Source organism: Glandiceps talaboti, chromosome 20 (assembly GCF_964340395.1).
Source record: "Glandiceps talaboti chromosome 20, keGlaTala1.1, whole genome shotgun sequence".
NCBI classification, from domain to species: Eukaryota; Metazoa; Hemichordata; class Enteropneusta; family Spengelidae; genus Glandiceps; species Glandiceps talaboti.
Window position 1 is genome coordinate 579,699 of NC_135568.1, and position 13,023 is coordinate 592,721.

The 13,023-nt window shown below is 37.0% G+C and overlaps 1 protein-coding gene across 10 annotated transcripts in view; it reads left to right on the plus strand.

Annotated features, from left to right (window-relative positions):
* The window catches only part of LOC144450451 (homeobox protein Mohawk-like), a 93,231-nt gene that overhangs the window by 65,882 nt on the left and 14,326 nt on the right, over window positions 1-13,023 (plus strand). For all 10 annotated transcript variants that reach the window (XM_078141060.1, XM_078141055.1, XM_078141056.1 and 7 more), the window contains 3 exons: window positions 1,462-1,712; window positions 9,784-9,943; window positions 11,718-11,892. In XM_078141060.1, coding sequence (XP_077997186.1) covers window positions 1,513-1,712; window positions 9,784-9,943; window positions 11,718-11,892 — 535 coding nt within the window. In that variant the 5' untranslated portion in view covers window positions 1,462-1,512. The remainder of the gene's footprint in view (window positions 1-1,461; window positions 1,713-9,783; window positions 9,944-11,717; window positions 11,893-13,023) is intronic.

Consider the following 13,023-nt stretch of genomic DNA (forward strand, 5'->3'; position numbering starts at 1 on the left):
TCAGCACATGTCTAAGTCTTACGTTTGATTCCCGAACTTACGCAAGATTTGGTGATTTTGATAATAACTTACTGAGGAGAAAGTACCATTTCAGATAGAAACCATTTAAATTATTCTCTTTCAGTTATCTTAGTTTTCGAATAATAGCGTGTAACATACCCCTAGGAAACTATGTAAGGGTGACCTTGATAATCGGCATGTCTTGGTCAAGGTCATAGCCGACCTGCTCGTGAACACAACACGTTATATTACGGAATGATAAAGTGGTGTCGTGAACCGTACTCGAATCGGTAGACTTTGTTTTAGAGGGCGGAGACAGGTTGTAAAGATAAAACTCGATTGAATGTTCGATCAGGTTCATAAAATACCCAGAATACAGCGAACATTTACTGCTGTAGATATCAATTTGCTTTACAAATACCCGACAACATATCACCTTTTACGAGCAAATCGCGCTAGCTTTTTGTTGTCATCATAGTTTATTGACTTGTAAAAGCGCGTCGAAAGCTTGTACGGTAACACTTATGGACACGGTGTTTTGTGAAAGAAAACAGAATATATCCCACACTTTGAGAACGAGATAGTAGAAGAAAGCAAATAAATAATTGTGTCAACGCCTCCTCGTGTGTAAACATGTGTTCTCATCTAGGTTCGATAAAATAGAGCCTTCATAGTCCGCTTCTATCTATTTACATTGAGTTTGGTGATGGTGTAGCAATCAATATAAATGTTGAATATTGAACTTCAGTGAGCAGCGAGTGATAGAGTTGGTAAAATTTAAACCATTTCTCTTCCATCATTGTCCAATATAGAACTCTATTTAATAAGGCCACAACACATTTTCGTCTTCAAAAGCAAATATAGAGACTTGAACTTCAGTCAGAGTGCATATTCATCTGACGTGATATCCTTACATTGTCATGACAACGTAACTTATGAATGATTGACACACCATCCTAAAAATATATGTATATGTTAGGCGCATGCGCATTATTTCTTATCACCATTGGATGATAAGTTGTTTACGTATTTCATTTGTTCACGGTTAGTTCTTAGCTGGGAGGCTCGATACTGCAGTTTAGATTGTGTGTGGCGGCGTCTGCTAGCCGCACTGAACGGACAGAGTGTATATTGCCACTGACATTGTACATGTGTTTCGCAGGTTCTTTATTTCCACGTACTGACCTTCGAGTCCAATGTACTTGACTTGACCTGGGAGCTGTACACTTGGCAAGTTTTCATCACCTTATCAAATAGAAATCTATTTGTGTAGGGAATCAGCTTTGTAAACACAGTTTATGCACATAGGTGGTCAGGTCGGGTTGGCAGTCAACACCAAGTCATTGTGTACAACGCTACTGTTCCGCGGAACGTGTTTCATCTCTTAAAAAACAGAGTCAACGATATTGTCGACTGACAACCATCTAGTTTGTGTCTTCACTTTCTTCCTTTTCGTTACAGTGCAGATCGAATGAAGTAACATTTGGTGATCAGACTCAAAAAAGCTAAAACATGCTGAGTTCGGAAGGAATGGAGGAAATGACCTCGCCACCCTGTAGTGAGCTGGAGCTTGACTCCGTCGACGAGACCGGCGAGGTGACCTCGCCACCCTGTAGTGAGCTGGAGCTTGACTCCGTCGATGAAACCGGCGAGGAGACCACAGAAAGTCGTGAACGTCGATCGAGTAGGAGTCTCCGTAACAGACCGAGCAGGTAGGTTTCAAGCGACAGGTGACTTTATAATGACAATGTTAAATTCTCGAGTCAAAACTTTAACTTGATGTACGTATGGTTCAGCCTTGAACTACGAAACCAGTTCAAATCTGTATTACAACATCAACGTGATAAAAAACATCGAACAATCAAACCGTACTTGTCCACAAAAAACCCAGACACCTATTTACTATTCTTGTGTAAAAAAAGAAGACCACTTGCGTAATTTGAAAAGCCCTATCCCAATCACGCCGACTCTTGCGTAATAGCTTATTTAAAACATTGTGTATTGTTTTATGTTTATACCGTCCATCTCTCTTCTTTGTATCAGCCGTGTTTTGGCGCAATGTTAATTGAGACATAGCCGCTAAGTGAATGCAGATCAACCTTTAATTCAAACATGAAATTCCATCTTTTCAAATCAGTGAATGTTCACAGCAAAGCTCCACTTTGGGGACGTAATCCCAGTTTTGAGCACTCGACCTGTTTGTTTGAAGAAGGTCAGTTTTCTTCAATCATGACAACATCAAATAAATTACATTCAACATGATAATTACGTCAGCTTTCAGTTCTCTGTCTCGTCTTTAATGTAACTGCTTCAAAACTTCTCAGACATGTTTTGTAAACGCGCTCAGTGTGAACTTTTTAAAAAGCTCACCCCGTCGGCTATGCGACCCAAGGTAGGCTCTCTGGTGATATATATTACAACGTCGTTACATACATACGTCCTTTATTTACACATTTCCTATTGTGACTGCCTAAAACGATACTTCGTTGAACATAACGGTGGTATTTTTGTATTCTTTGTTCGAACATTCACATAATTCTGCCCAAGTGCGCTCGGAATTAAACAAAAGTACTCTTTTCAACTATTGTTCTCCGTCTTTTCTTACCGCGGTACATTTTTAAGAACCATCGCTAACGGGATGCAAGTAGAGAAAAATGTCAACTAATTGTTAGTTACTGTGATAGTATACCGCTGTGTTATATTGTTCTGACAACTCAGTGAATAATGTACTATGTACGTTTCACACGGACGTCACGTCAGATCGGGTGTGTGTATGTTTCACAGTTCTAATGAAATAGATTGGTCGCCAGGGCACGTTGTAACGTTTCCCAGCCGATCGGCTTGATGCGTGGTATTTTTTCCAGTGGCATGAACGTGTTTGCATTGAGAAAGAGCGCTGTCCATTATATGTAAAACTGTTTAACATTATGTATGCTTCAGTACACATGTTTGCTACGGTAACACCCACAGATGAAATGTAAATCCTATCAAATGAACTCTTTAGAAGGCCGAAATTAATGGTTGGAGAATTAGGGGATCCAAACGCTGAAAAATGGGGAAGGGGTTGTGTTTTATATGCTGTAAAAACGACGTGCACAATAAATATTACAATGGGGATCAGAATATTAGCCAAACAAATATACATCATCCAGGGCCGAAAATGGTCGATCTACATGTTGAAACCAAACCCGTATTGTTGTCTAACATGATATGACTATGCGGTGTTTGCGAAGAGTCAACCATCAAATTCTCGCCAATATTGTCGGTTCTGTTTGGTGTCGTTAAGTTCAGTAACATGAAAGACAAACTATGCATGCGACAAAACATATATTTTCGACTTTCAATGACGTTGCAAGGAAATTATTGATGCCATAGAGACGACAGTAGCGTCATCAAGACATCGCTAGGTTTGGTTGACTACCACGATGTTAGTTGCTATTAGTGTAGTCAGTTTTATATCGTCTGATATCGTATTAGACGCTATGTGATAACCTTACTCGAAGTGGGTCATGATAAGAATAGCGATGGGGAGTTTGACATTATACAGACTGTAGAACACTGTAACTTTGTCTCACGCTATCCTATCTTCCATTTGTGTAATCATAGAGGTAGTAGATTCTACGTCCATCGAGTAATTCGCCAAGAAGTGAAACACACCTAGCCACTCGTTGTCGTAAACCTCTAGCCTCGAGTTTCTGGCAACGCTGGCTAGAGTTTATATAGGGTTAGGTTTTCGTTGCGTCAGTGGAAAAATATTACTCTGTTTTGCGAGAATGCTAGCCACTGGGCAAATGACTTGTAGTTACTCAAGATAAGTGTCTGGGCCACAAAACACCAGAAACATACTAGCACAGGAAACACGAGCATGGGATGAAAATCGAAAAACATATGTCAAATGGAGAACTAGTATAAACCCCACACGTTATAGCGTATTAAGTGTTTGAGATGAACCGCTGCACTTACAATTTCAATTGTTACAATCTTAATACCTATACCTGTCGTCGGGGAGATCTCTTCGGAGCAAATGGTCACGTGATCTGATCAAGGTTACAAACGGTAAGTTGTAACGTGTACGTGACTCGAGATCTTTTGTTTTGTATTCTATTCCCATGACGTCATTTCCCAAGCAATCATGAACATTAGATTAATTCCATGGTTTAATAGGTCTGGAACAGATTTTATTCGTCAACCGGTTGTTTATCTTTGTATATTTACTTTATGGAAAATTGTTGACCGTGAAATTGAAGTGTTTTCTTTATCTAAAAGATGTCGGCTATCACAGTAAACTAAACAATACTATCAACACTACAAATTGTCGACTCCAGCACGGACATTGTCTAGTGGTGGTAGTTACCTTCTCGATATCACATTTAATTTCGATATGTGGTAATTTGATAAATTATAATATCCTCACCTGGTACAAAGATTGATGTGTCTACGTTGTCATTTGTTATTGATTCACGACAATACTGTGTGTATATCATAGCAAATTTAAGTGTACCGAAAACAAGTGTCTTTGTCGTTTTTGTGGAATTCTCAATTCTTATTAGTAATGTGGTGAATATAGTCAGATTACATGTGGAAAAGTAACGTTTTTAGATTACATTTTGAATGACAACCCGATAAAGATTTTCATTTTTTAAGTTTCATAGTATGACGAAACATTAATCAGAAGGTGAAAACGTAGTATTTGCCGTAAAACGATGTTTGCTGTAAAACGGTGTGTTTACTGTAAAACGTAGTATTTGCTGTAAAACGGTGTGTTTGCTGTAAAACGGTAGACAAAAACATTTATTCAAACACATAGTAATTCCCAGAGGAATTACCGAAAGTTACAAAGCTCAGATGAAAGAAGTAAAATAAAAATAAAAACTAGAGTATGCAGAAAATTTATATTAAATATAAAAAGAAAAAAGACAAGGGAAAAAAAAGAAAATCTATTACATATTGAAAAATGCTAATGAATAAAATGCATTATTACTTGTTGTTATCCCATATCTGAACATATGTTAGTATATAACACAGTAGTAGTATAGCCTGATAGCTATGGTGGTGATTTGTCACCGTGGTATCCACGTAAACGGTACAAGATTAACAACACAGCGAACATAGCGCCGCAATTACACAAATATCAAAAAAAAACGACTGGAAAAAATAACTTCCGTTTAGTGATACTAGCACTGAGAGAGACGTCGTTTAATGTCGATTGTGATAATATACCTTGGGGATAAAAACTCGTTAAAGATAGCTTTACAACATCGGTTGCTAAGGTTTAGTCTGTATTTTCAATTGATTTTACCCAACTTTTATTGCACCTGTGATATATTTAGCCACACGTCATAGTTCAGCAGAAATTTATGATACGAAAACGACAAAAAAATGAACTGTCCTTGTAGGAGCACTTAACCTATATATCAAATGTTTGCACCTGTGACCTATGACCTGTTGCACAGACACCAAATATATACTCGTTGTCATCGTTATCGTTCCGTATCTACGATGTGTGCACTGGACGATTTTCCCATTTCGTCCTGACGACACCAACAAGGAAAACAAAACAAGTCGTAGATTTGATAAATGTGTACATGTTTATAAGAAAGATGAACACCACATGTCATGGTTTACGTTTGGGATTCTTGTCACGTGACTTTCGAAGTACGCAATAATCCTTTGCATGAAGTAGGTTGTAACTCCCACAGTTACAACATGTCAAAGACACTCGTGTTTCACGTTGATTTTGGCATAGGAAGAAGTTTTTAATGTACTTGTGCTAAGTAGACAACGTAGCAGTGTTCTCTATGGGTGTATAGACGTTTCAATACATTACCGCTATCATAGTTTGAATGACAAGATCGACCGATGGTTCAAATATTTTCATTAAGTGTCCAAAATGGCGACCTGGCTTATGAGATGTAGACTTTGAAACATCGTTACTACATTCCTAATATGTCATTTATCAAACAAGAAACCATCCTATTGTCCCTGACCGACCTGTAAGTGTTTTGTATGTCCTGATTAGATATGAAAGAATTTGATCAACGATAACTCCCCCACTTAATCCGGGGTCATTGACCTCCACTACCAGACGCTACAATCGGTGTTATTAAAATTCCAGCAAAGGACCTGTGGTTTGGCTGTGACGTCATCAAGTGTACATTTAGACATGACACCTGGACAACAGATGCCATTTTCTTCAAATAGACATTGTTTGTTTTTTTGGAAAGTATTGAAAGCAACTAGTCATCAACATTTGAACAAGAAGAAGGGAAAACAGAGCCGAATAAAGACAGAGACGGGCCGAAATATGCAAACATGGTCAGGTCTGCTTGCACTGGACAGGTGTTCTGTGACGTATTTGCAACGATTATACTATTCAAAAGTTTAGGCCTATAAACCAGCTCGGAAATTACAGTTTTTATCTGAAGCTTCCAAGTTAGATTTGGCAAACTATAAATAGAATTGATTGTAAAATGTAAATTTTTTAAACAAAGCTTCCAATAGAATAACGGCAACATGTGTGATTGTGATGGTAAGTTTGCTGTCTGTACAAAATAACATGGAGATGAGATATAGATAAACAGATTAACAGGGAGATTGGTCCATGATGGAAACGTGCAACTTGTAGGTTGACACCCACATTATACATATGTGTTGGTGTGTGATATGTATAATGTCTTGCCTTTGAATACCTTGAAAATTTTTATCCGGGATTACATGTATGTATGTATGTATGTATGTATGTATGTATGTATGTATGTATGTATGTATGTATGTGTGTGTGTGTGTGTATGTATGTATGTATGTATGTATGTATGTATGTATGTATGTATGTATGTATGTATGTATGTATGTATGTATGTGTGTGTGTGTGTGTGTATGTATGTGTGTGTGTGTGTATGTATGTATGTATGTATGTATGTATCATAAAATAGTCAACCAATGATTGATAGGAGATTAACTTTATCTGCAGAAGCATACACTATATACTATATATATATATATATATATATATATATATATATATATATATATATATATATATATATATACACTATATATATAACACAATTTCATATCAAACAAGATACTAAGGAGTGAAGTTCCAAATTCCAAATTGAACAGCGTGAAACACTGTGTATCTGTAACGACTCCTTAGTACCATGCTTGATATTGTGTTATTTGTACCTCAGTACATATATCATGTACATATGTATTGAGCACTGTTTACTCCAGCTTAGACATTTTACATACACTGTGTTTTTAAAAATATTATATGTAATTTTGTTACCATCAAATGTAGTGGGCCAACATTTTTGTCACGTGTCATTATTATTATGTATATTAGTTTAGAATGGCACAAATAGAATAGTCATTGTAATTTGTAAATGGTTTGATTTGAGAATATTTATCTAAAAGTACCAACTCAAGCTCTACAAAGGATTTGGTCAAAGTGTGAATTTTCGTAAAGTTGTTCATACTTTTTCCTCAATGAGTAAGCCCATATCAAAACGTTAACATAAACTAATTGATATCAAATGTTTAAATCACCCCCCCCCCCAATCGAATATCAAGAAATGGAGGGTAAACAAACATAATATGTCATCATATATCACATATGCATACATTCTTTACAATGTTCTCCTCATTCACTCGCCTGAACAAATTTCCGGGGCAGAAAGGTTTCAAACAGGGGTTATCTACGAATCACTAAATGAACAGACCTTCTTCAACGAAATTCTCCTCTTATCGCGTGACCCCAGTAACGACTGAGTACTTTGTTATTGCTGTATAATTGAACATTGTGGTGGTGGGTTTGTGAGTTCATCTCTTGTATTAGTTACTCCTCATTTGGATATAATTAGTATGTGGTTGAATCAACAATCATCCACAGCTTACGTTGTAGTTTGTTATTCAAAGATTGTAGTTCGCCTGAAGTGATTGAAGTCACCACTGCTGCCACTGTTATAGCTTCATGAAATATAGAACAGTATATAAATGCATATCGCTACTTAGTAGTCACGTGACAAATACAGATAGTGAGATAGCCAAGTTAAGTCCATTTTGTAGCAATTGGGTCAGAAACTATCATATCTTTGGCAGCGAACCTAATCTTAGTCTTAACGAAATATAGAGACCCATTGTGTCGAATAAATGGAGACTTCTCTGACTATCTGACCCTACTGTATTATACACTACTGGACCAAGCATACTTGGCTTACGAAATCAACAGAGTTTAGACCTCTCTTTGCCTCTATCTCCGTCTCTCTGACCCCACCTCTATCTCTCTCTCTTTCTCACTCTCGCTCCAAAAAAAGTAAAAGAAAGAAAGAAAGAAAGAAAGAAAGTAGTTAGGGAGGTTAATTGGGAGCAGGGTTAGTTCTAAAAGGTTATGTGTTTACCATAGTACTTGACCTAGCGGTTTATACCGTATAAATAGATGTAAATGTATACCACACAATGGTCATGACTTTTACCTTGTTGGATTGGTTCACTTTTACAAGTAGGGGACCGATCGTGTTGTTAATGGACACGTGCTGACGGACTCTACTTGACACGTTTCGTTTGGACGACTCGACCAATATTATGCGTGTAATAACCCAATGTCAATTAACTACTCCGAAGTTGACTGTAGAATTGTCAATACTGAATGTGAATAAAAACATTGACTCAGAACAAAGGTTGAATAACTTACAACCTTTTTGAGTTTCGTGTTTATTTAAAAGCTTTTAAGATAAGGAAATGGTTTCTAACATCTACACGTTTGAGTATTTTGTGTATTTTAAAATTTGTCAATAATATATATATTCTGATTATTCACGAAAATGCGACTTCCTCAGTTGTGCTATAGGCATGGTGAAGTCTGTCTGTCTGTCTGTCTGTCTGTCTGTCTGTCTGTCTGTCTGCCTGTCTGTCTGTCTGTCTGCCTGTCTGCCTATGTGTGTATGTGGTCAACTTACTAGTAAGTTCAAAAACCGTGGTGGGGATGTTACTTTGAATGTCTTGTTAGGAATTTGCCTAAATCAAATTGATCACACAACAGATGTGTGATTTGGGTCAAAAACTGTGATGCAAGTCTTCTCAATTTTGGTTAGGATATTCTTAGGGATGTATAGTTGAGAATTGTTCATGACATGATGATCCAATGATCCAGTCTAAAAAATGTGTCATTATGGTACAAAATCTGTAGCTCGGAACCTATTAGGCAGATTAATCTGACATTTGGTGGAAATATTTTCATCATATCCCTGGGCATATAGTGTGCAAGCCGAGGCCAATAAATGATCAGCGTTGATGACGTCACGATCATCAAATTTACATACATAACGCAACTACTAATAATTACCACAAACGAATGCTAATTACACTCGCATCTTGTACTGTGTGTTCAAGATAGGACGAATATCAATTGTATAACTACCCACCGAATTTTAAAATACTATTGCAATTGCAATTAATACAACATTTTGTCATTCATATCGTGTTCACGAGTGTTACCGTGCATTAAAATCTCCAAATTTCACCCAATTTAGCACGTAGTTCAAACTGTAAGACAGGTGAATCACAGGTGTTGCGTGTTTCAGATGTCATTCTACCTGTCACCAGGTTTGTACTCTAAAGAAACACGTCTAGTAACTCTTTTCACGTGTCCTCCTCAAAGTGTTGATCAACCCCTTTCCTTGTAAGCGGTCTTGTAAAGTACTTGTTGTTAAATAGAAAAACCTGCCAACTATGTTTCTTTCTTGAATTGCCAACTCAAGATATTTGTTTTGTTGACTTTTGTAGAAGGCCACATGTGCAGGATAGAGTGCGACATAAGAGGCAGACACTTCAAGACATGGCAAAACCACTCAAAGCATGGCTATACAAGCACAAAGATAATCCATACCCAACAAAGACTGAGAAAATATTACTCGCACTCGGATCACAAATGACGTTGGTACAGGTGAGGAGTGTGAATAAAGTGTGTGTGTATGTATGTATGTATGTATGTATGTATGTATGTATGTATGTATGTATGTATGTATGTATGTGTGTATGTATGTATGTATGTGTGTGTGTGTTGGGTGGGGTGGGGTGTGGTGGGGGTCAGGCCAGGCCCTTTCAACATTTCAGTCATTAAGTAGATGATAAAACGATGAGTATTCATTATTTTCCATTGAAACGATATATTACTTTTGATATCATTGTCACTATGAACACCCAATACATACATTGTGAATGTAAGCGGCATTTGAGATTATAATAAACATTCATCATAAAGTCTAAATTTGTCAGTATACACATTTTAATAATATTTAACGATGTGTGGGCTTGGTTTGTAACACATGTACACGTCGACTAACTGTCAATGGAAATTCATAACCTTTGTACAGACATTGTTAGAAGTCAAAATAGCAATTGATCAAAACATGCAATTTGTAAAGAAACGAACCAGTAGTTGCCACTGCATATGAAGACTACTTGTCAATAGTGGTCGATAGTAAGCGTCAATTCAGAGACTGGTCGATAGTAACAGGTTTGCCTTATTATACAAATCAATTTTGATGGGTTATTTTAAGGTCAATTTCTGTCACTTTGAATGCGTGTAGTACGTAATAGCGACGTATCCTGTCACATGCACATTCCTAGTCGTACTCGCCGAGCCTCGAGGTTTGGTCCTACGCCCAAGTTCAATATCGTCTTTTCAAAAGAGTTGCGAGGATAAACTATTTCATTAGATAACGCGACATGATGCATTTAGTATTTAGTCATACAAAATGAGTTAATTCTGTCTTTATTACGATAGAGAGATATTCACACAACGATTGTGTACGTCTATTATTCCTCTCAGGAGTTTACGAAAACCATTTAAATTGCTTCCGTGGCATTATTTGGAGACACATAAATAAAGCCCATGGCATTAAGGTGACAGTGAATAGCATATATATATTGATTTATTAGCATGGTCTAAAACACCAAGCAAACCATTATAGAGATGTGACCGATATATCCATTCAATTATCTAGCAGTAACTGACACAAGCACCCCGTCATGTCACCAACTAGATTACTAAAATGACTCCACGATATTGACAGGTGATTTAATGAGTAACTTATTTGATTTATTGATTTATTTATTGATTAAATCTTTTGATTGACAGGCTGATAAAATTGGCGGGTAAACTGTCCCTGACCTTAAACTTAAGTTATATCACTGTTTCTACATACGAACGTCGAACGCACTGTGACTCTGATCATACGTATTTTTTTTAACGAAAGAATTGAAACAATTTTAAGAGACTGATAAAACGCCAACACAATTAAAAATTCTATAGATTCTCCCATTGTGTTCAATTAAAAACTCCATATTTAATATGGGTCGATATATAACAAGTATTTGTTACTTCTTACTTAGTATAATGCTTAGAATGTGCCAAAAATTTAGTGAGAAGCGAACTGTTTTGGCGGGATTCATTTGGGCACAACTGTAAATTAACGACTATAAAACTAAGCTTTCGCATCGTCGTAAAAGCCTGCCGGCCAAGAGACCTTGTTCCCTGTTCCTCAATAACAGATTTGAATGCAGTACTTCTTTTCAAGTTATCAGCTGCAAGCCACTCTCGTTAGAAACTAACAATTTAGAAGCATACTGAATCATTTTAATGACAGTATTTTATATCTCCCTTTTTGAAAAACTTGATTATAAATTTCTGTAAATATTGCAATTATTTTATTTAGGTATCGAATTGGTTTGCAAATGCCAGACGGCGTCTCAAGAACACAGTCCGCCATCCAGGTTTGACGTGGTCGAAAAGAATTAAAATGTACAACCACTTCGTCAAAGGCAACGCCGAACTTCTCAGTATAAGTTCTGTCTCCGGCAGCAGTGACGTCAGTGATATTGACACAGAAGGTAAGGTACAAAGGTAACCACCGAAAAGGACGATGAACTTAACTCTCGTCTGATTTTATTGGCAGATGGTGTCATTTCCTGGGGAATACTCATAATATTGAATATTAGGGAGTTGTCCAATGGGTAGTCTTGTTCCTATACGGTATCGTTACCATTTGTGGTTTAGTTAGAGACCATGTTGGCATCCAGACCGTAGTATCCAATATGCTTACTAAAAACAAAGCCTTAAATAGTCGATAGTGGTATCTTCACTTAGATGAGAGTTATCATGATCGGTGTTAAGATAAGATAAAGTAAAAATTTGTATAGCGACAAGATAGAAAAAGCTAGAGGCGCTTCACAAAGCATAAAAATGAAAACAAAGTCTGTCTTTGAAACTACACAAACCAAAAAATACACACACAATAATTCTACTAAACAACAAACTATAAAACAAACATCAAACATCATCAGATAAATCATCATCATCATCATCGTCATCACCACCACTATCATCATCATCATCATCATCATCATCATCTTTTAAGGAACATTTATTCCTGTTTAAACTCTGTTATAATTAAAATGGCTAAAAATACATACAAAGGTAGCAGGGTCATCATCATCATCACATAGTAACATTACAATTCCACCCCTTCTTTCTTAGTGACGCATTTTCTTCTAAAATTAACCCTAATACATTTGTCCGCAATGTCAATTTACCATTTCCTGTAGGAACCCGTTAATGATAAGCTAAGCTTAATCCAGTTTAATTTAAATTATAATAAATATGGTATAGAAGTGATCTATGGCGAATAATAAATCACAAACCCAAGCAGAACTATCAACTTTATTGACAAATTCCCTCCATGCATTGAAAATATCATAGAACTGACCGATACCACATACTTCTTAGTTGTCTGTGCCAACACACACACACTCATATTCGTATGCACATTGACACCCCCCCCCTACACACACACACACACACACACACACACTCACACACACATTCGTACACTGACCACACACACACACACGTTCGTACACTGACCCCCCTCCCCACACACACACATTCGTACACTGACCCCCCCCCCACACACACACACACACGATCATACACGTATATCCAGTCTTTGATATGAACCGACC